Genomic DNA, 24,668 nt, shown 5'->3' with positions numbered 1-24,668 from the left:
CGTGCTGCACTCTCACATCAATACTCGCCGCTCGATTAGTTTGATGGGGATGAGAAAGACGGACGTAGATCATCTTCATTCGCATGACCCACCCGGCCCCACAACGTGGCCTACCAATTTGAATTCAAAATCATACGTAACGTTACAGATTCCGAAGCTCAGGTTCTGACCCGAAGCAAACACAAATACCACCCTCATATCCCCACGTTGACCGAACCAAGGCAAAATTCCCCCAGGCGGTTGCCCCACCAAATCTCTCACATTTCCATTCATCACTCTCCTTCACTGTCTCATTCCAGAAAGCATATTCACTCTGTTTTCTGGGTTCAGGTCCTGGGCAAAACACCCACTTACAAGAGCCTGTATTTCTCTCCCTACCTCCCTCCTCTTTCTCTTCAACTCCTTTCTTTTTTAAAAAAAGAAGAAGAAGAAGAAGAAAGTTGCTATCTTGGGTTTTGGCAATTTCTGTATTTTGATTATTTGCTCGACACTCTGTAGGAAGGCAAAAGATTTGAATATTTTCATGGAGGATCGCTCAAGAACTGGTTTTCACGATTTCAATGTGGCTTCAAGAAAAGCTGAAGAAGCGGGTCAGTTTATTCTTCTTGCATTGTTCATTATAATCAGGGCTTAGTATCAAGAATTCTATTTTAGTTCGTGTTGCAAGAATATATCCTATATTCCCCCCCCCCCGCATTCCCGTCTCAGTCAATACCTATTGATTCTCAAAATAATTTCTGCAGCTTGGAGGCGATATGAAGCCGCAGAGTGGCTTGAAAGGGAGGTGGGCCCGCTCAGTATATCCAGTCAGCCGTCGGAGAGAGAATTCATTTCTTGCTTAAGAAATGGTCTCGTTCTCTGCAACGCAATCAACAAGATTTATGCAGGAGCCGTCCCCAAGGTATTACTACGTTCCGTTTTCGCGTTCAAGCAATCACGGATAATCAAACAGGAGCTTTTCATAGTAGGCAGGTTGTAAATTTGAGTCTTGCATTATTTTTCCTTTCTCTCTATTTACCTTATACAATTTTCCCCAATGACTTTAAGGTCGTGGATTGTCAAATGCCTTCGCAATCAATTGCCAGGGATTTCCAGCCTCTGCCTGCCTACCAGTACTTTGAAAATGTAAGAAATTTTCTGGTTGCAGCAGCAGAATTAAAACTTCCAGCTTTTGAAGCTTCTGATCTTGAACGGGTAATTTTGTGAATTAGTTATTATATGAATGAATTGGCAACTCGACAGTTGCTTTTAAGCTTGTGTTTATGGATGGGCAAGTATGAATTAGTGAATGGTTGATTATTTATTGTACAGGATGCTGTAGACATGGGATCAGTGTCTAAGGTTGTCGATTGCGTTTTAGCGCTTAAATTGCATCAAGAGTCCAAGCGGACAAACACTGAGAATGGAAGTAACAGGCTCTTAAGGTCTCCCTTTTTAATGCACTCTGCCAGTAGAATGCATTCAAGACCCTCAGCCGTAATCTCTTCAGATGCCTGTAGGCGCTTGGATTTGTCTGCCACATCAGATAAAGACCACTCTCTCGAGGGTGATCTTCAGAAACCAGAAGGTTTAGCCACTCCCTGTTGCCTATAGATGCATGCATGCATGCATGCATGTATGATTTTCAGAAAGCAGCGTTTGGTCTTTACTAAAGTTGTATTAGCTTTTTTTTCCCCCTTTTTTAACTCCCCCCAACCCCCCACCGATACTTCTATTGAATACAGGAAAAAATGTGGAATCAATTGTTAAGCTATTGGTTGACTGTATGGTTGACTCCAAAGAGAATATTGATGGAAACTTTGCTGCTTCACTTCGTAATGCTCAACAGGTATTATTATATAATGAATTGTAATCATGTAAACAACTAAATTCAAATTATTAAATTAACTTCTTAAAATATATTGGTTGACAAACTCTTGAGCGTTTTATCTCTCGCCTTGTGATACTACAGGATCCAATTGAGCTGTTTAGCGGGATCGTGTCAACATGTTTTGGGGATCAGCTCCAAACAAAGTTCCCTGAGGTGAGTGTGATGTTATCCATAATCCTTTTGTATGGTTTGTCTGTGTGCTAAATGGTTGAAACTGATGAGGCTCGTACGCTGCAGAAATAAAACCTTGCTGCTTATAATCACCCGTCATTTTTATTTTTCATTTCTTACTGAAAACCGAAGAATATCCTAAATGGTTGAAATATGACCCTTGAATCTTGTTGTGTCTCAAACTGATGAAGGGAACCGAATACTAAGTTGTAGGGGAACGATATCCATAATGTAGAAACTAGAAACAATGGTCCTTATATCTAACTCAACACCTCCTGTAAAGCTAACTTTGGGCTCCAAAAGTTAAAATTTTATAGTTATGATGCTATTTCTTTGACCTACCTGCATGACTTGTCTCTTCTGTTCTCTAAGTATATAGTTCTAATATTTTGCAATTCTCTTCATGCTTTATTGGCCCCTACATTTTCATTGCCGAACCTTCTGTGACAACAAAGTTTGTTAATGTTTAATTTAATAAAAAACTCTTTTTGACTGAAAACAGTTAGCATTGCTGCTGAAGGGTTTTACAAAAGAAAGGAGCACTTTACCTAAATCAACACCCACGGCATCGGATGAATCTACACCTCAAAGTTTTCAGGTACCTTTTGATCTTGTAATATTTCTTACTCTGATGATTGTCTACTAAAATGTATGTATAAAACAGTGTCAGAGTGACAAGAGATGTTCCAAGGTAGCTTATTCAATGTGTTTTGGTTGCTACAAATGAGTGTAAAGAAATCATGCTTGGCAGCAACCAGTGGCTTTCCAGTTCTCTTATTTAATAAATTTTGCATGTTTCTATATAGCAAAATAGACAATGATTATTATTTTTTTTTTTTTGGTATTTGCCAAGTGATTTCGCGTTCCAAGATAAAGCCTTGTATATACTTATGATCAAGATGATGCTACTCTGACTGGACAATAAATAATATTTAATTAGCTAACTTTGATTGGATTTACAATTCGTTCATAATTTATAGTACACATACGACATATAGAAAGGGGTTTGTGTTGCAATCAACTTATCATAGTATGGGACATTTTAATATGCTTTATATCCCCACTCCAAAAATTGAAAGGGATGTACCTTTGAAGTCTTTCCACTATTAAATAGATATTTCAATGTGAACTATGTTTACCTTGTACAGTGTTGCAGAAGTTGCACTGCTAAGTGCACTTGCAGCCAGAAGCATCTCTTTGACGTGCAGGAAAAAGAAGTTGTGGTATGTTTTTATGCAGCATGTTCGCACTGAATGTATATTTCACTGTTTAACATGGCCATTCGTATGTTAACATGAACTCCCATAATAATGGTGGAATAATGATGTATTTTCCAGGATCTCAAAGCTTTACTGTTGAAAACTAAGAATGAGTTTGAAGAGATGAAGTCCCAGTTTCAAAGAGATCTGAATTACCTTGGTAGAGGCAGCCCCTGAATTCTGCAAGTTTATTCATTTGTTATGCCAACTATAAAATAATAAGAATAAGCTTATTTTCTTTTTTACAGTCCTTATTTGGTTATATTAATATTATCTCTATCCATGACCACATATCCTAACACTCAAAAAGCTTGGAATGTGGATGATTCCTTAGGAAGGGGCAAGGCTAAGGCCTAAGGGGAAAAGTGATAAGGAAAACAATGTATAAGAAATGTATTGATGTTTTTAATGCCTTTGTTTTTTTGACTGACGCGTCAACTTCGTTACATGTTGAAATTATTCTTAATTATCTATTCCTATATTGCTGCATGAGTTTAGGAAGCCAGGTACTGGAAATATCCACTGCTGCTTGTGGATATTACAAGGCGGTGCAGGAGAATAGCAAATTATATAATATTGTCCAAGATTTGAAAGGTTGATTTGCTTTTTACTTGGAACCTTTTCTTGAAGCGTCAGTTTCATCTTTTTTTAAGTTTCCTTGAACTAACTTTGCCTACCCTATTCAAATTCAACCTTACCCAGGCAATATTCGAGTTTACTGCAGAATTAGGCCATCCTTCAGTGTTGAGTCCAAGAATGTTATAGATTTCATTGGAAAGGATGGTTCTCTAGTCCTATTAGATCCAACAAAAACACAAAAAGATGGGAGGAAAGTTTTTCAGTTTAATCGGGTTTTTGGACCAACAGCTAGCCAAGGTAACTCCACAATGATTCATTAAACACAAAGTTTACAAACTAGTTTTGCAGATTCTTTTTTTATGTCCTTCTCTGTATGGAAATTTGATGTTCTGCATGCAGGTGAAATATACAAGGACACTCGACCACTAATTAGATCGGTGATAGATGGATATAATGTCTGTATTTTTGCCTATGGACAAACTGGATCTGGGAAGACATATACCATGGTAAGATACTTCGATATGATCTATATCTGCATCTGTTTCATTTAATCTTTTTAAAAACATGGCCTTGACCTAAGTTCATTTTTTTGGTGACAGAGTGGGCCATCAGGTGGATCTTCTAAAGATATGGGGATTAATTATCTTGCTTTAAATGATCTTTTCCAGATGTCTAACCAACGAAAGGACATTATAACTTACGACATTTATGTGCAAATGGTTGAGATTTACAATGAACAAGTACGAGACCTACTTGCAGAGGAAAAAACGGACAATAAATATCCTTTTCATACTGGTTATATTCTGTGCCAGAAGCATGTTGTATAATAATGTTCTCACAAAGCTCCATTCCCTACAGACTTTGCAACATTATTTGCAAGTAGTTCCTTTCCTTAACTTACCATAAATTAGAGATACGAAGTTGCAATGACAATGGCTTGAACCTTCCAGATGCTACATTGCGTTCTGTAAAATCGACGCATGATGTAGTGAGCCTCATGAAACTTGGTGAGGTTAACCGAGCTGTTAGTTCCACTTCCATCAACAACCGGAGCAGTCGTTCTCACAGGTCAGATTCTAATACTAAGTGCTATCATAAACTATCCTGAATTTAATCTATAGTTGAGATACTGATGAGGCTGCTTGCCATGGATCTCAGTGTTCTTACTGTGCATGTTCATGGCAAAGATATCTCTGGGAGCTCCATTCGTGGTTGCCTGCATTTGATAGACCTTGCTGGAAGTGAGCGAGTGGAGAAGTCTGAAGTTACAGGGGAAAGACTAAAAGAGGCACAATTCATCAACAAGTCTCTTTCCTGTTTAGGGGATGTGATCACAGCACTGGCTCAGAAGAATTCTCACATCCCTTACAGGAATAGTAAACTCACACTTCTATTGCAGGATTCCTTAGGTTGTAATTCACACTCTGTCGCTTACACTTGTTATAAGAAAGAAATCATACAATATGGCACTTTGTTCACAGTTTTTCTCTTGGTAATTTCTGCATTAGGTGGGAAAGCCAAAACATTGATGTTTGCTCATGTGAGTCCTGAAGAAGAGTCCTTCGGAGAAACAATCAGTACTCTAAAGTTTGCTCAGCGAGCTTCCACCGTGGAACTTGGAACAGCTCGATCAAATAGAGAAAGTAGTGAGATTATGCAACTTAAGGAACAGGTAAGAGAATTGGACATAATGATTTATATTTAAGGCTTACTGAGTTGGGTTCCTTCGTCTCATTAAGTTGGTTTCTTTTGTTTCATTTTCCATGTTATGATGTTATGTTAGGTTGAGAACCTTAAGATGGCATTGTCAAACAAGGAAGCACAGAGAATGCAGCTAAGCAAGGCAAAAGAACCACGGACTCCATCTGAGAAAACTCCATTGCGCCTTAGAAGACTTAGCATTGAGAATTGCAGTGCCACAAGGACTGACAACAATTCTGTGAAACCCGAGGATAAGATTGGAATCAAATCACCGTCGTTTGTCCCTCGTTCAAGAAGATTGAGCTTGGAAGGTTCCAAAAGCATCAACAAGAAAGACACGGTACAGCCAAAGGATATTACTGATGTAAGCAAAACTTTACAGTTGGATTCAGTGTCTCAACAGAAAAACCGTCCTCCACGAGATGCAGAAGCAGTGCCAAAACCATTCGGCCATTTCAGCCATAGCAGTTCCAAGATAGAGTTGCACACTAAAGCTCCTCGAAGCCCTACAAGCATTAAATATCAGAAGAAGGTGATGAAAATAGATTGTGCAGCTCAAATTCATCCTCTTACGCCTGAACTACGATGGCCTGACAAGGTTGAAACGTATAAAGCTGCAAGGAGTGATGTTGCAGTTTCCATGGATTTCCAGACACCAAATGTGGTTAGCAACACAAACGGTAAAGGTTCCCAGATAAGGAGATCCTTACGGACCATTGGAAAGCTCATCAATGGACAAGATAAGAGGTGGGTAAGGTAAAGCAAGCAAATTTCATCTCATACTTTGGTCTTTTTTATGGAATCTCTGCATGTGAAATTGCAGGAGCCAACAAAATACGGTGGAAGTGAAGTCACCCATGAAGAGCAGTAATAATCACATAAATGAAGCAAAATCACCACCAAGTTCTGTTGCGAGAACAAGGAGAAGGCAATCTCTAACGGGGATTCAAGCAACTGGCGCCGAAAACTCCCGTAGATCTTCTCTCGGAGGGAAGTCTGTGGCCTCCGGTAAGTAGAAAAGAAACACAAGGAAGGAAGATATAGTCCATAAGTATTTCATTGGCAACGTGTTTTTGAATGGCTGGTTTTGTTATTTCTGCAGGCGAGAAGGAGCAGAGAAACACGAAAACGCCTCCTCCAATACGGTCAGCCACCAAGAATGGAAAACGATGGCTATAGAAAAGCAGGAGGAATAACTGTTGGAAGTGCTTTGACTCTAAGCACGATGAATCTAACTTTAGCTTAGGTCGCTATTGGATTTAAGTAGCTTGGTCAGGACATTGCAGAGGCCGTCATCCACTAGTTCTTCCTGTAATTATGAAATTAGGTTTATAAAAATCAAGTTTTGGAATTTTTTTTTTTTTTTTTGCGTTTTCTTGTTTCAATAAAAAGTTGAAAGTTGCCGACTTCTGTACAGCAGCAAGAGCAATGCTTTGGAGTCAAATTCCATTCGCTAATTTTGATCATACTGCTTGCCATTCCATGATGGTCGTACTGCTCGAATGTTTGCTAATTTTCCAGCTTTCAATGCCCGAATTTTGTTTTCCACTTACAGCAATGCTCAATAATAGTCCCTAATTTAATAATAGAGGGGTGTTCATGAGACAGACATCCTCAGAAAAAAAAAAGATTGAATTTTAATCTTATATCTCGTCTCCTCCCGTTAGGAATCAGAACAGGATCGGGATAAAATTGATACATCTTGTCGTCCCAATAAACCAAACAATGTGAGAGAAACGTTTTATAATTAATATAAGTATACTTAATGTATATTTATAAAATAAAAATAATATATATATATATATATAATATTCGGGATAAAATGTCCTAAGAGCAATCCTTTACCTTGTCTTGATTGTTTTCAAGTCAGAATGAAATCCATCCTAATATAATTTAATTAAGATTAATATAAGTATACTTAATGTATTTAATGTATATTTATAAAATAAAAAATAATATATATATATATATATAATTCGAGACAAGATGTCCTAAGAGCAATCCCTTATCCTGTCTTAATTGTTTTCAAGTCAGAATGAAATTCATCCTAATATAATTTAATTGAGATTAATATAAGTATACTTAATGTATTTAATGTATATTTATAAAATAAAAAATAATATATATATATATATATAATATTCGAGACAAGATGTCCTAAGAGCAATCCCTTATCCTGTCTTAATTGTTTTCAAGTCAGAATGAAATTCATCCTAATATAATTTAATTGAGATTAATATAAGTATACTTAATGTATTTAATGTATATTTATAAAATAAAAAATAATATATATATATATATATAATATTCGAGACAAGATGTCCTAAGAGCAATCCCTTATCCTGTCTTGATTGTTTTCAAGTCAGAATGAAATCTATCCTAATATAATTTAATTGAGATGAATGTAAGTTAAACACACCTGTAATATTGTATATATAAGTTTGTATTTAGTTTGTGATTAAGATGTATCGGCCAGAAAAAGTATTCATTCCCCCCCATTTTGATTGCTTTTTATCATTTTTGTTTTTATTTTTTTCCTGTTTTTTTTTTGGTGGTCTTCTTTAGCGCCCACAGTTGTGTGGTTGACATTCTAAGAAAGGAAAATTATATACACACGTATACATACATACATACATACATGTGTATTTCAAGTAAAAAAATAATTATTTATAGGTACTACATACTTGTGGTTAAGAAAGTTTTACATGTAAATATAGAATTTTAATATAAATAAGATGAAATAAGTAATTTAGTTATGTTAATGCCCGTTTGTAATTATCCTTTTAAGTATTAGCGTTCCTACTTTTTACTAAGGACAAAACATTTAAGTCTTCTTTAGTCAAAATTGGAGGTTGCATTACCGCACAATACAAATTACAAGTTTGAGGATAGCATCCACTATCCATACAATTATATTAATATTAGAATATGATCTGCTTCTTCCTCCACTATAGTGCTGGACTCTGGTAACCTCTACGATAATTTTTTTAAATCAAATATCACATTTTTTGCCAGCGAAAAAGTAAGAATATTTTTTTTGGATAAATACTGAAAAAACTTCATTCCAAAAAAGGAGCATACAAACATACATCACCTAATAACAACAAATGAAACAACACTATTGAAAACAAATAAAAAATCAGATCAGAATAATTTCGAAGATGTAAAAATGCAAGCATCGTACCAAAATGCAAAATCTGCCCGAAAGGCCGAAACTCTAAATTTTCTTAGCCGTTAGTGGTCCCCATCGAATCTGCCCAACGTTCGCATGCTTCCTGGTCGTACCGAACTGACACGCAATAAGGAATGGTTCCACTGAGAATATCTATCATTAATGCACCTCTCTTTTTTAAATTTTTCTTCTCTTTTATTTTTAATCTTTAACACCCTAAAATTTCTATTTCGATTCTTATCTCACAAAAGCCAAAAAAATTATACTTTCATTTCCTTGACAAATAAAAAAGTATATTTTTTTTTATAATTGTCTTGCTTTGCGCAAAAAAAAAAAAATCCATCTAAACAGCAAGTCGCAAAAATTAAAGAACGAAAAATTGAAAAGAAATAGTTACATGAAAGTATGAAACAAATGAAGTTTATTGAGATAGATGCATCTTTAATTTCGAAACACTGTATTCATAAGCACGACGTAACCTTTTCTGGAATCTTTTGAGATCCAACGTAACATTTTGGCTATCAAGATAGATCTTCTTAGTGTATTCCCACCCCTTCTTGTTAATGCTTTCTGGTTCTCTTAAAACAGGATCATCTCTATCATACCTTCTATACAAAGAGCTTTCTTTGGCGTGAATTCTATACCCAATATATTTTAATCCAAGCTTTTTTGCAGGCTCACCGTAATATGTTTCTGCTGCCCATGAAGTTCCCAGAGGAATAACTTGAATGAACACAGAACTGGGCCTCATGAACAGGAAGTGCGTCATAGCTGCACCATGTACCCCAATCATGACCTGACTTGCATTAAGTGCTCTATAAATCTTTGCCAATTCTGTCGTTCTGCCTGGCTTTAAAACTTCAACTTTAAACCCAATTTCACCTGCTATCTTCGCCAGCAAATTCTCATTGGTTATCATTCTTGATCCTGTTCTTGATAGAATAGTCAACTTAGGTTTGTTCCCTTGATTTTCTGTTAATACAGGGAATAATCCATCTTGTGCTTCCTTTGCCTCGTCTTGAATCAAGCCCTTGATCCGAGGCCAGTAAGCTCGATCCAGAAGGTTTCGAAAATCAACGATGCTCTTGTTATCTTTCATCAAGCTAGAATCCACGGTAAGCTCATCATGGATTCTCAGACCAACAATGGCTTCAGGGAAGCAATGGGTTCGGTTGTCTGCATTAAAATCAATGGCAGGAAAGGCTGATAGATGAGAAAGGATGTCTCCATACTTCATGATCCACCAACTGTGGTATTCCAGGATGACGAACACAACCTGTTTGTTAAAATGCTGAGAAGTGATGAACAAAGGTATGATTCCGTCATTGAATTCGTGATAAACATTGCCGGTATAGCCTCCAGTAGAGAAGAACAAGGCAGGAACATCATGATGGACATCGCAACTATGATTATCAGTACCCAAACTCACTCTCTTCGAAATGATGTTAAGTTCATCAATGGTGTCCATGACACTTGCTTCCCATTTTCGAGTATATGGCTTGATCTTTTCGTGCTGGAGTACCCGATCATTGTCCTGTTTACCGCTTGCGGCTCTTCTTGACACATTAGTCATATTGAGGCTGATGGAATTGTAAAGGAAGATTGACGAAGAGGAAGAGTGTGTTCTTACATCCCCTTTTATCATGCAGATATCAGAACGGTAACCAGTCCTATCACAACATATAGTTCCTGCGTCACCAATGGAAGCATGTAAGAAATCAAACAAAAAATCCACTTGACCCAGTGATGACCTCAATAACACAAGAAAAAACCTTAGGAGTCACTTTTGAATAGTTAGATCAAGCCAATAATAGAAAATAAGCAAGCATCAAAAGCAAAATTTTTAGTAGCCTCTATTATGGTTGCAGATGTATCATTGATTCGATCAATCTATCTTTTTTTACAGAAGAGGGCTTCCAAGATTCTGTCCCTATCCCAGGTCTTTAGGAAAAACAGGAATTTCAGGGATAGAAGGCATCAATTTCATCACTTCATCTCCTTAATATTATCATTTGTCAGCCAGCAAGTGAAGCAAGAATAATCCTGGATGTCAATCCCCTCCGAATATGATGTCACCAGATGAATGAACATCTAAAATTAACACTAAAGAAATCAACACAGTGAGAAAAAGGGAATAAGAACACCTACCACTGGAAACTGAAGAGCACAACCCGAACATGGCCTGGTCATTTTCCGTCCCAAGAGGGTCTGATAAGTGAAAAGAAAGATCAACAAAATTTAGAGTGGTACAGAGATTTGGAGAAAGCGGGGGTGGTAGGAACCGAAATAAAAAAAAAGGAAAAAAAAACTGAAGGAAAGGAATCAGAGGGAGGCGTGAGGCAAAAAAAACTTACACAGGTGGGGCAGATTGAAGGAGAAGCCGATGAAGGAAGGTGCTAACACGAAGCAGCAAGAGAGCAGAGTGAGAAAGAAGAGAGAGAACAACCTGGACCTGGTTCTCTTGCAATAGCCAGGGTCGAGATTTTCATTTTGGGACACGTCGTCTTTTATGGATTCCCCTCCTTTCCTAAGCTGATGGTGCCGAAGATATTGGACCATCTCTTCCCTAAATGTAGGATTTTTATCCCTCAACGACACCAGACTTGCGCAGAAAGATGCAGAGAGGAAGAAGCGAGTGGGAAAAAATGACACTTTATTCTTTCTTGTGAGAGCGAAGTCTGATGAAGAGAACTACAATACATATGCAGAGGTGGAGTAGAGAGTTTTGAGCTGCCTTGGAACTTGGTTATAGAGATTTGCAACGAGGGGAAGAAATAGTCGAGGAAATGGGAAGGGGAAAGCAAAAGAATGAAAACTTCAGAGGAGGCTTACACGAGAAGGGGGAGATTGAGGAAGATGACTTTGTTGTGTGCTGTGAATAGCTGTATCCATAGAAAAGCGTGTACACAGAATGACGACGGGATTGAACAGAAACCTTCCAAGGAGGGTCTGCTTGACGCTGACCGGAACCTTCTTGTTGCTGGCTTAATAGCCACTCGTGATGTGAACCAAAATGATTTTAGTATTTTTTTATTAAAATAATAATTATAATTGTCATTAAATATTGCATGCAAATCCTAATGTTTTTACGTTGGCCGAAAAAATACTAATATTTTTACTAAGGTTGGGAATCCACTATCTCGCGCCGCCCCGGGGGGGGGGGGGAGGTCCAGGACATGCCTGGCTCATCAGCTCATGGGAGCCTTGATCAGGGCTTGGATTTCGTCACCCACCCTCGAAGTATGAATTTGGCATCAACAAAAAGTTTCCAACGCGGGCGTCACCGTGTCTGTTGCTATTTTTATTTCATAATTCTTTATCTATTTCGGTTTCTATATAATTTTGTAAAGGGGTCATTCGAAAATGTGGCCATAATTGACCCAAAAATATATGATTAGGTCATATCGAAGACGACTTCATCCCCATCCTTGGTGTGAATTCAACGCGTTCAAAGGTGGCAAGCTTCAGATGTCCCAACTTACGTGCACGCTCTGTCAACTTTTTCCCCCCCTTCAATTTTTGCTAGTGCCTAGTATCCACTCAAAAACACGCGTCGTTCTTATATTCTTTCCACAAGACTAAGGCTCTTAAATAGAGTCCATGTATTTTGTGAAAAAAAAAATTAAATAGAGCGAGTACGTAATAATGTGCCTAATAAAAATATAATATTTAAATAATATTATTAAACATAAATTAATTGAAATTAATGATAATAAAAATAAAAAATAATAAATTAAATATATATTTTGTTATAAGAATAAAATTAATTAAAATAATATCACATAAAATTTTATTTAGATGATTTAAGACATTTTAATTAAATAAACAATAGATAATGTGGTAGATTCAATCTATTTAAAAATTTCTTGTATTTTGTAGGCTAAAGTATACTTTTAATCATCTAACTATATATAAAGTTTTAATTTGATCCTTTAATTTCATAAAGTATCTTTTTAATCTTTTAACACTAACATCGTTAATTTCATATGATTATTTTTTATATCAATAATTATTATTCTGAATAAAAATAAACTTAATATATTAACATTTGAGAATATTTTATCAATATTTAAAAGTTTAATGTGAAAATTTGTTAGGATAAAACTAACAATGTAAGAATAAAGGATTAAAAAGACACTTTATAAAATTAAAAGATAAAAATAAAATGTTACATAAAGTTAAAAAATTAAATATATATTTTAACCTATTTTATATTTTTATTGTAAGAAAGTTATTATACGTGAAAGAAAGGGAAAAAATAATTTTTAATCCCTGTAATTTTATCGGGTTTTACTTTTAATTCCTATAATTTTTTTAGTATTTTCAATTCCTATAAAAACTAAAACTATTAAAAAATAAAAATTATAGGGACTTAAAAAATAAAAATCACCTAACCTTTTTGAAATTATAAGAATTAAATATATTAAAAAATTACAGTAATTAAAAATAAAATTTTATAAAATTATAAAGATTAAAGATTGTGTTTTTTCTTAAAGAAAGAGCGAAATTACGCAGAGGATAAAATTATTTAAGGAATACGGCAGATAAATTACATGAGAAACTGCATATTTTAGTTGGTCAGACCAAGAGAGTAAATTAAAGAAGTGGATTTTGGCCCAAAAAAAAAAAAAAGAGGAATTAGTGGATTGAGACGGCTGCAACTGCAGCCATTTTATTGGATCGCATGTCAAATGTTGAATATAATTTCCTCTCTATCACGATGTAAAATATGACTTAAGAGAGGTATTTATTTCAAAACAGGGTATTGATGAAACCTAATTATCCATCTTGATTTCATGATTTGGGCGACCTGTAATGTTGAAATTACATGCTTTTGTGCAGATAAGCCAGCCATTTTCCCTGGGTTGGGGCTGATGGATATATTGAAACAATCCGGCGCACAAGTTTATAGAAGAAAAAGAAAGAAAATTAATGATTACATTCTTATACTTTTAATTTAATTATAACTTAATTCTTAAATTTTAATTAAGTATAGTTCAGTTTTTATAGTCTTAATCATGTAAAATATTAATATTTATATTTTAAAAAATTATAAAGATTAAATCTTTATTGTATTAAAAATTTTAGTAATTTAAAATTAATCTTTAAATGTCAACATAATTTTAATTTTTAAAATTTTATTTTCAAGATAAAAGAATCAATACTTTTAATAGTTAAAATCAAAAGGATTAAGTTGTAGTGAGTTAGAATTTAAGGATTAAATTATAACTAAATTAAAATTATAATGATTAAATGATTAATTTTTTAAAAAAACCTTAATGGAATAGAAATTTTATTACTCCCTCCGATTCATAATATGAGTATTTTTTTCAACTAATTTGTTGAAAAAAGTTATAGGCATCTTAATATTTGTAAAAAAAAAAATCTCATTTTACCTCCTATATTTATTAGCTTAAATTATTGTGCAATTTATAATTCCTTTCCATTCATTGTAAATTTATAATTCCTTTCCATTCATGAATACGTGAATTATTATTAAAACATGTTTATATTTTAATTAGGAGGGAGTATAGTATATCGTATCCACATCTACAAATCAGGGGTTTTCGCGATCCTACAGGCTCTTGCTTCTATCAGACAGTGATTTAAATTAAAACGTAGCTACTCTAGAAATTAGACAGTTAAGCCCAACGTAATGAAATAAAATCTAAAAATACATAACACGGCTATTAACGAACCTGTATCGATTTGTATTTTTTGGCCAGAATGTATCGATTTGCATGAGTCGATAGAAAGAGATGCAAATAGATCACCCAAAAAAGAAAAACAAAGAAAGAAAGAAAGAGATGCAAATATATTCTGAATGAATTATGAACATAAAATCAAAGAAAGAAATGCAACTGATGGAGCGGTGGATTGATACATGCTGACATGGTCTGTGGAGCCCCATGTGCGGAGTGGGCAGAGAGATGGTTGGAAGTGGGATTTGGGACTGTTGGAAACTTGAAGTGGAACGCGAGCAGACAAATTCAGCCTCTGAAATCAGATTCAGAGTCCTTAATTATTAGATTAGATCAGATCAGATCAGTGCCAATGAAAAGCAGCGATGGGATATAATAGAAATCTCGAGTCAGCCACGTGCAAATCTATTCTTCTGAATCATGATATTCTCTTCTGTGGCGTCAACTCCGACTATGACTCTCTGCTTCACTTCTGTGGCGTCAACTCCATCTCGGAGATTCCCATTCACATGTCAAGTTTCCTTTTCTTTTTTCTTTTTTGTCTGACATTAAGGTCCAATGGAAGAATAGGCCGACAACAGATCAATGCATTTCATGGCCCATAATTACCGGGCTGGTTTTGCACAAGATTCATTTTTTTTTCACCACTTGCAAGCAAATTAGCATACTCCTACTTCGCTAGCTATTCCAATTTCCAAATCATCGGTGGAGCATAATAATTTGAAGTTTTTTTTTTTTAAAAAAAAAATTTTGATTTGCTCAGGCTTGGTTCTTGAGCAGGTGATGCATGGAAATATATAAGTTTGAAATCAAAATATTTGTATTCTATTTTACCCCTAATGTTTCTTTCCTGGCCACTCTCTATCGTGCCAATCCAAGCCCAGGCGTCCCTGAGTGGGGAGGGAGGGCTCCACGAAAGCTTGTGTTCACGGCCTGAAGGTTCATTTTGTTTCTGTAAAAGCTTCCTGGTGAAGTTTGCTTTGACTTTTTCACAGAAAAACTTGACATTGATGGATAAGTAAATTACTATAGTGTGGCTGTGGTGGACTTATCTGAGATGATAAAAGAAAATTAGATTAAAGACTTTTCTAAATATCTTAAATATATTCTAGCATAGCCGCTAAGTTCATGGGCATTATTGAAGGTCTTAGTATCCGTTGAAATGAAAAGTTCAACAAAATTAATTTTGATTCTGAATCTATTGAGGCACCCATGGTTATTTGTAATGAGATTTCTATTAATCACCCATTCACTAAAACATCAACAAAATCAGATAATTTCTTATAAAAAAGCTGGACCATCATCTTCAAGTATGTTTTCAAAAAGGTAAATAATTGTGTTAATTGGCTGGCTCACTAAGCTTCTATTGATAATATAAAATTTTAAATGTTTAATAATATCCCACTAATTAGTTATAGCAACCTTTTATATGTTAACATGAGCTAAACTATTTTTTTACATGATTTTTATTGTGGCTTTATATTTCAAAAAGAAAAAAAACTTGCTATATTGTATTTGTTAGATGATGGGATAAATGATGAAAGAATGAGGATGAGAATGGATGGTTTATAACTTTATTTGACATGTCTGGAATAATATGGGAATATTTTTGTGTTTTTGTAACAATGTTTTGAAATAAATTGCACTCGGGAATGATCTCGATATTTTTCAATTTATTCCATGGAAATGCAATACAAGTATACAGCTCTTCTTTTTTAATGAAATGATTTGATGGGATTTCAATGGAAAAGGAATAATTTTCATGTAAACCTCTGAGAATTAATATCATACACTATGTATATCATTATACTTTATCATTTGCAATGGCACGGTCAAGACCCATAGTTAGAGGTGTGAGATAATTTAATTTAAAAATTAATAATTTTTTAAAAAATAATAATTACCTTAAGACTGAAATTGTAATAATATAAGTAGATTAATTATTATTTTTTTAAAAAAGTTATATTGAACAAGTTAACATGTTCTCTTATATAAATATATCTTCCTCATATTTAACTTTAATCTAAAATATTATACAATAAGCTTTGATCATAAATATTTTTTATTTAGTTTAAAGGTGCAAAATATTAAAAATAAGTGATGTAAAGTTGCAAATTTTACACACTTTATTTATAATTTTTCTAAAAGCGAGGAGGTATATTTGCTCATTTTTATCACCAAGTGGCTCCCGCATGTTTGTGGAGTAGTACTTAATTCCAAAGGACAACTTCATTTAATGATATTTCGTGCATTCTTAACGTAAGACGCTCTCTAAAGCTTATTTAAAAATACATATTCCTTTCCTAATTACTAAATATTACATAAATCATTCTAAAATTTGTCATGCATAGTTATGTATTATATAAAACCTACATTAAAAATGATTAGCATTTTATTTAAACAGAACATTGGAAGAGAGCATAATATCATTGGATAAATCACCAATGATTTATATAAATACAGTGAAGTAAACGATTTAACCCATAAAAAATCAATAAGCACGTGAATATTCAATCATGTGCAACTTATAATTTATTTCACACAATAACTAATCATATTATCCTTTTTTTTTTTACCAACAACTAAACATATTATATTGAATAGATTAATTTACATGATGTTATTACATCTATCAGACAACGAAATGCGCCCTCAAATTTCCTGTCTTGCTCACCCCAGGCAAGTACTTCTCAAGTCCAGTGGATAGTGGAAGGCTTCCTTCCACGAGCTGGAGGACTGGAAGCTTTTTCATCAAACAGCTTTTTGTGTTTTTTTTTTTTTTTTGGGCCCGGGGGGGGGGGTTTGCTTTAAACATATTTTGCCAAAAAATGAAATTTTTTTAAAACATATTAACTTTATTTATAAATTTAATAAGTTTTTAATTTCATTTCGTGCTAATAAGTTTTTAATTCCATTTTTATTAAATATATTTGACTTTTTATATAAAAAATGTACTCTTTTCAATTCTATTTATAAGATATCTTTTAAAAATAATTTTTAGTTTAAAATGTAAGACATTTTATAATAATTAAATCACCTTTTTTAATTTTATCATTTCTTATTAGTGTGAAAGTATTTATTATAGTTGTATTATTATTTAAAATTAAGAGTGAAAATAAAAGCACATTTAATTTTTTTATGATATTAAAAAATATAATTTTTTTAAAATATATAAAATGATTGAAAGTATCGTACAATAAAGATAAAAAATATATTGATTTAATAAGTTTTTATTTTATTTTTATTAAATATATATTCTTTAAGAATATGTTTCTCTTGCAGGAATCTAATGGAAGTAAAAAGTGAGGTGTGATAAAAATTTCCATATCCTAATGGAGGGCATGCTAAGGCCTTGTTTGCGTCAGATTCACCACTCCCCATCCTCCATCCACTATACATCCCGAGCTGTCCACTTTCTCATTCCTTCCTTTAGAAAGGAATGGAGTAAGGCTTTGACTACTAAATAAATAGAAACGATGGAAGCTGAATGAAGGATATTGAGGTACTAAGGGCTTTGGTTAGCATCCTATTATGAGAAAGCAAAAACCCCTCTACTCAAGATCCATAAAGATTTTGATATTGGAGTTTCATCCATGCCTTTCATCTTAACTCTTCTTTAGAAGCATTAAGAAGAGGTTTAATAGATGCTCAACCCCCTTATTGCTTTAATACCCTCACCTCAGAGGGCGACTATTAACTTTATTTTAACTCTCTTTTTAAAGTATTAAGAAAAGGTTTAAGAAATGCTCGAAAAAGTAAATTGTATAAGTGATGCTTGAAATTATTGACCCTCATCTAAAGATGAAAATTCTTTAAAAAAAAGAAACGGACTATTGCTTCTTTTTAACTTAAAAAAAAAATGGAGTATAGTCTTGTTTGTTTTTCATTAGCTGCAATGACGTCTAAATATGAAGACGAATATGATGTTGAATTTCAGACAATGAAATATTAAATCTTAATTATTTAAAAATAAATTTAATAGTTGAGATGAAAAAGTAAAGATGAAATGGGGGAGGTCAGAGTCTTATTCTACCTCCTACAGTTGGGCGTATGACTAAAAGTATATATTGATTTTTTATCAAAGAAAAATCCATGGCCAATCGAAGGGTCCAATTCATCTAACTCAGCAACCAAGGCGCAGATTAAACGAAGCCCACTCGATCTCCCAAACAGGTCCAGGTATTCTATTCTCTTCTCACTTTCCTCTATGCCCCTCTCTTATCCCTCATTTGTTGCTTGTGGCTTTTATGCGTTATGTACTTTGTAGACAAGAAAGGATCCTAAAAACTGCAAGAAATTTCCGCCCACCTTATAAATCCCCGTCACCTGTTACTCTAGCTAAAAGGGAGGGGGGTGTGTATGTGTTTTTTTTTTTTTTTTGCACAAAAAAAGGTTGAATACTTAATTGGAACCTGAATCGATCTCCTTCACCTTCTTGTTGATTCAAGGAAACATGTCTGATGCGTTCTGCACCGACTGTAAGCGTCAAACAGAGGTGGTCTTCGATCACTCGACTGGTGACACTGTGTGTTCTGAGTGCGGGCTCGTGCTTGAGTCCCATTCCATTGATGAAACTTCCGAGTGGCGTATATTCGCGAACGAGTCTGCGGACAACGACCCGGTTCGTGTCGGTGGACCCACTAACCCGCTCTTGACTGACGGCGGCTTGGCCACCGTCATAGCAAAGCCCAATGGCACCTCCGGCGAATTTCTATCGTCGTCATTGGGTCGGTGGCAGAATCGCGGGTCGAACCCTGATCGAGGGCTGATTCTGGCTTTCAAGACAATTGCTACTATGTCAGATAGGTGAGCTAGTTTTAACTGACGTTTTAGTATTGATCAATGGAGGCGTTGCTTCGCTGGGCAGAAAATTTTAATTTGAGAAACTTGATATGAAGGATGAGACTTTCTTGGAAATCTCGAATTACAATTGCTAGAATTTGTTCAATTGTATTTCGGTATTGCCTTACGAACACCGAAGCCAGAAGGGGCGAGACAGTTAAACCTGTATCTATCTGGGACTTTTAGACTAGATAAAAGTAGTTGTTTAAGTTAAATTTAAATGAAGATAGTGTTGAATTTTTATCTTGAACCATTCTTGATTGGACATCGTTTGATTAAAATTCTCAACGAGAAGCTTTTTCTGTTATATCATGGTAGTAACAGAGGAATTGATAAATTCCCATATGATCCTTTCTGTGACAGATTAGTGAGTTCTTATAATTCTCTCCCGAGATAGTAATAGGCGAATAACTCAGGCCAGGGACGGAACCGGACAAAGTAGCGTGGGGAGCAAATTATGCTGCACCATAATTTTGGGTCTGAAATTGTCGTACCATCTACATAACTGGGGTAAATGGAGAGCTTAATGATCTGTAGGAGTGTGCTCAAATGGGGGTGGAGCGAGTTCTTTATAGAGCACCTTACGCATTGCACCCAATGTTGCATCATCCAGGTGGTCTTCATTTGTGTAGTAAAGCATCTCTAGATGTTCCTCAGCATGTAAGCGGGAATCTGAATGATCTGATTCACAAGCATAATCAAGACTCTAATAATAGCATCTTTGGTCATTTTTTAGGTAGGCAGGAGCTAACCCTGAGATACTGTACCTGGGTCCATCCCTAAGAATGGGTAACCTGAACCCTGATTCTGCCAGGATTATTATTTTTTGGCAACCATCATAATGTGTGCGGCATGATATCTACGCATTTTTAAACATGCTTTGCTTACCATTCCTTTTGTTGGGATGAATTTTTATAACGGTAACTATGGTAAACTTCATCTAGGATTTTTTTTTCCCCTCTTGATCTATTGTTTATACTTTGAAAGCTCTATGAGAGTATAGAGCTCATAATTAAAATACTCTTATTATTTTATATTTTCATATTCATGCTGGAAAAGAGTGGGATTTTTTGTCATCTGTTACTTGAATTTTTCAATTGCGAAATTAGCTGATTGGTTATAAATTTTCAGGTTGGGACTTGTTGCGACCATTAAGGTATGCCATACTCTCATCTCAGACAGTATGTTGCGGGCAAAGTTTCATGAATCTGCGTCCCTTTGCGCTGCATGTGATTATTTTCATTGACTTTGAGCATTCTACGACGATGTTTTTGTACCTTAAATCATGTCAATTGCACCTTGAAACTTTTGTCTTAATTCTGCTCTCCTGTGTTCATCTTCAATTTTTCTTTAGAGTGTTTTAGCCACATTGTATTCCTTTTGCTCTTGATTTAAAGGATCGGGCTAATGAAGTATACAAGAGGGTTGAAGATCAGAAGTCCAGTAGGGGAAGAAACCAGGATGCTTTGTTGGCTGCTTGCCTTTACATAGCTTGTCGACGGAAGACAAACCACGTACTGTAAAGGGTACACGCTGTGATTCTTTTAACATCTGGATGCTTCCCATTTATCTTTCCCTATATAAATGAGCTTCCCTGAAAGACTACCTATGGATTTCAACTAGAAATTTGCTCTGTTGCCAATGGAGCTACCAAGAAGGAAATTGGCCGAGCAAAAGAATATATAGTAAAACAACTGGGTTTGGAGAAGGGTCAGTCAGTGGAGATGGGAACAATACATGCCGGGGACTTTATGGTGAGTGATTTGTATTGAAATGAAGTATTGCTTTCTTGGAAACTGTGTTGGTAAACTTACTCATCTTAGTTGCTGATAGATTCCAAATGGTGTTACTAACATTACTTGTGTCTGTGTGCTGATCTTTAGAGGCGATTTTGTTCTAATCTTGGCATGAATAATCAAGCGGTTAAAGCTGCTCAGGAATCTGTTCAGAAATCTGAAGAATTTGATATAAGGTAAATTTTGATTTCTGTGTTTCCTTGTACTGAAAATTTTGGAACTTACGGTTAGCCTATCATATTGTGACTTGGTATTGATTTGTGCGAACGCATACACTCACTGATTGCTTACTATAATCAAATAGGTGGCTGAAGTAAAAACTCTGGAATTTTTTTTTTTATAAAATAAAATGAAGATATAAGCTTGAGATGAGGGTTTTATAATTATCTTGATTGTAGCTATTAGCAGCAGATTTGACTGTTACTTCTGAGAACTGTGTGGAGGTTAAGGTTTAAAATCTTAATTGTAACTTATACTATGTGCCATGTGCTTCAAACCTGTAAACTCTAAAGTGAAATGCAGATATTGGCTCAAGATTATGGTTCTGTTGGTCATGTCATGTTGACTGTGCATTTGATTTAGACTCGAACAGTTTCCTTTGAGTAACAAAGTGTGAGATTTTGGCTTAAGAAACTTCCTGTGGATGTGTGTGCCCACCTTGAAGTTACAATTGTATTTGGGCACTCACTTCTTTCTGTCTTTTACGGTAACTTTAATCGCAGCCTATGATCAGTTACCTGTAGCTGTTCTATGAAGGCATTAGTGTTGGTCTATTTTTAGGTGGATATCACTATACGTTGATGATCAATACTGATAAAAGCATCTAATCTCTGGCAGGAGGAGCCCCATATCAATTGCTGCGGCTGTGATATACATTATAACTCAGCTCTCAGATGATAAAAAACCTCTCAAAGGTTTGCAAGATCTCTTTAGCTTTGAAAACATGAAGTACAAATACACTACATCAGTGAAAAAGTGGAAGACTAGAGTAAAAATTGTCTCTAGAATAAATCTCCACTGGCATCCATCTTTAAGAGGGCATTCTCTCATCATATGCATACATGTATAAATAAATGACTTGCGATGTTGGTGCAGATATATCAGTGGCCACGGGAGTGGCAGAAGGAACCATCAGGAACTCCTACAAGGATCTTTATCCTCATGTTTCCAAAATCATACCAAGTTGGTATGCTAAGGAGGAGGACCTTAAGAATCTTTGCGGCCCTTGAGTGGCCATATTTAACAACCTGGGTTGAGGATGCCAATGGAGGATTTGGTGATGTGCTTTAGCCCTTTAACTTCCTTTCATGGGATGAAAGTGCCATTATCATTGTAATTTGCCCCTCTGCTGTAAGCTACATTGCCCAATTTTTTGTGGTCCTAACTTGAGCTTTCTGCGAGGCCTCGTGCTATCCATGTATAAATTTGCATGACCCTCGTGCAATTTCGAAGGGTCGTTGATGTGCAAATGGTGAACAGTGATCACATTGGCATCAATATCAATTCAATACTTAGTTAAAAGCTATATTTTTAGGTTCCATTTGATTATTAGAATAAACTAGAATTGATTGAAAAAATCAAAATAAAAATTAATTAAATCACCCTTCCCTATCTGATGAGCATGATAAAACTTATTAATATATATTACATATGTGGGAATCATTTATTTAAAAATTTTCATGAATTATGATTCTTAATTTTATTGATTAAATTATCTCTCTCTCTGAAGAATGCGTTCACATTTTTTATCATTATTTTATTTGTATCTTTATTTTTTTAATTCATGCCATTTCATTTCTCTCTACATGAGACCTTAGTCTTTGATTTAAGTTGATTCTTTTGCAATGTTGACAGTTATATCATTTACCCTTGAGAGTACCATATTTTAAGAATTTTGCTTTCTATGCTTATGTTTTGATAATTCTCTTTTATGTATTTAGCATGGGTTAAGATGAATATGTGGCCCGGCTCTCCAGCGTACACGTTCGTGCTCAGAAGAAACCAATAAAATATTATGTGCGGATAAATTCTTAATCTTACTCTCTATGGTTAAAAAAAATAGTCACTTAAGCTAGCAAATGTCGTTTTGGTGACTGGTTTGATTGGTTACGCAATTCACATCAGATTTTCTTTTTCCTTACTTTTGAGTGCGTGTGTGTGTGTTTTGCGTGTAAACTACAACCTTGCATATCGTTTCTGACGTCTTGAAATCCGAAGCTTCTGGGTCTTCTAACGGGAAGTCCTATTTGATTAGTTATGAAGTTGTGTGCTCCATTCATTCTCTTCCACAATACTGTGTTTCAGACATTTTTCATCCAGAACAATATAAGCTGTCAGAGTGCTTTGCTTGTGAAAAAAAAATCATAATATTTCATTTATATTTTTCTTATTAATTAAAGAGATAGAGCTTTTGGACTTCCAAATTACAAGAAAGCTATTAAAATAATATAATTAAAAATAGAATATCATTTGTTATTTTGATGAGACACCTTATAATTTGGATCATTTTTTATTTTTGAAACGCCACATGCAAAAGGAACCTAATGGTAAAGGGGCATATGAATGGATTTTGATCTAATGAGTTAACGCAATTCTATACGGAGAGGAGTATTTAACAATAAATTTTGTGAACAAACACGTTAGTGCAGTGCCTGTTTGTATTCACGATGGATTGTATGTCAAATTAATAAGTAAGTGACAGGAGCATATCTTTGTCGGAAAAATCTGACATGAAATTAAAGCAGGAAAAAAGGGGAAACGCAAAGAAAAGCAATCAATAATGCCAGGAAAAATTAATTTGGAGCTTCGCAAGATTGGTTCAATTTTTAAATCTTGTGGTAGAATCCAAAATCTGCAATGTTAAATTAAACTGAACTACATACTTGTTTGTGCACGAAATCATTAATGTCGAGATCGCTGATCCTTACAACATGATGAGTCGGCAAACCCTAAAAAAGGTGGCAACGTGGTTAATTTAATTGATAAAGATGGGAGTGAATAGTCGGCGAACCCTACAAATTCGGCGAGCCATGTCATCAAATCCAATCCCTAAATAATTGGCAAGAAGCTCACGTCATCTCCTCATTGCTTCAATTCACGCCCGAATTTCATGTCAATGACTATCCAACTCAAATCATTCTTCTTTAGAAATTGGATTTTTCTCTCTTACCCATTTCCTTACGTTCAATAATCGACTCGCCCACTAACCCTGGCTCTTGCTAATAAAGGGTCCATAATTTGCGGCCTATCAATCATTGATCCTCTTAGATAAATTTAAAAAAAAAGGAAAAAAAATTATCTTTTAGTTCTTATTATTTTTCTCAATTTCAAAATAAGTCCCTGTAGCCTATTTTGTTTTAATCATTGATATATTATTAAAATCATTACTGAATGATTAACTTTATCCAAAATAAATAAAAATATTTTTGAAGTTTATAGAAAATTTAATTCAATCCTTTTGACTAAAAAAATTGATTTCATACCATGTTTATATTTTTATTAATTTTTATAAAAAATCTATATGCATAAAAACTACTACCCCCGTTAAAAAATATAAGACATTTTTTGAAGAGTTGC

The 24,668-nt window shown here is 34.7% G+C and overlaps 3 protein-coding genes across 3 annotated transcripts; 2 read left to right on the top strand and 1 right to left on the bottom strand.

Annotated features, from left to right (window-relative positions):
• Window positions 1–290: 290 nt before the first annotated feature.
• On the top strand, window positions 291–7,058 carry LOC129305240 (kinesin-like protein KIN-14L). Its single transcript, XM_054945233.1, has 20 exons — window positions 291–330; window positions 499–590; window positions 744–901; window positions 1,048–1,194; window positions 1,312–1,567; window positions 1,725–1,828; window positions 1,952–2,023; window positions 2,544–2,639; window positions 3,190–3,264; window positions 3,379–3,460; window positions 3,799–3,894; window positions 4,003–4,176; window positions 4,279–4,385; window positions 4,479–4,659; window positions 4,788–4,947; window positions 5,038–5,288; window positions 5,388–5,551; window positions 5,663–6,327; window positions 6,404–6,588; window positions 6,683–7,058. Exons 2-20 carry the CDS (start codon window positions 524–526, stop codon window positions 6,757–6,759), a joined length of 3,117 nt encoding a protein of 1,038 aa, XP_054801208.1. The 5' UTR covers window positions 291–330; window positions 499–523; the 3' UTR covers window positions 6,760–7,058.
• A 2,100-nt stretch (window positions 7,059–9,158) lies between these two features.
• LOC129305243 (xylan glycosyltransferase MUCI21-like) lies at window positions 9,159–11,889 on the bottom strand. Its single transcript, XM_054945239.1, has 3 exons — window positions 11,107–11,889; window positions 10,901–10,960; window positions 9,159–10,441 (listed from the first exon to the last, which is right to left on the bottom strand). Exons 1-3 carry the CDS (start codon window positions 11,309–11,311, stop codon window positions 9,174–9,176), a joined length of 1,533 nt encoding a protein of 510 aa, XP_054801214.1. The 5' UTR covers window positions 11,312–11,889; the 3' UTR covers window positions 9,159–9,173.
• Window positions 11,890–18,545: 6,656 nt separating this feature from the next.
• LOC129307186 (transcription initiation factor IIB-2-like) lies at window positions 18,546–22,630 on the top strand. Its single transcript, XM_054948070.1, is given in 9 exon segments — window positions 18,546–18,633; window positions 18,903–19,260; window positions 20,428–20,452; window positions 20,694–20,793; window positions 20,796–20,822; window positions 20,920–21,050; window positions 21,180–21,268; window positions 21,930–22,006; window positions 22,188–22,630. Coding segments are annotated over 8 exon segments (936 nt in total). The 5' UTR covers window positions 18,546–18,633; window positions 18,903–18,907; the 3' UTR covers window positions 22,322–22,630.
• Window positions 22,631–24,668: the final 2,038 nt, after the last annotated feature.

The sequence above is a fragment of the Prosopis cineraria genome, unplaced genomic scaffold, assembly GCF_029017545.1.
Source record: "Prosopis cineraria cultivar Desert tree isolate PC_DT_omini unplaced genomic scaffold, ASM2901754v1 PC3, whole genome shotgun sequence".
NCBI lineage: Eukaryota > Viridiplantae > Streptophyta > Magnoliopsida > Fabales > Fabaceae > Prosopis > Prosopis cineraria.
Note: the sequence above shows the minus strand (reverse complement) of the source record. Positions and strands in the feature narration are given on the sequence as shown.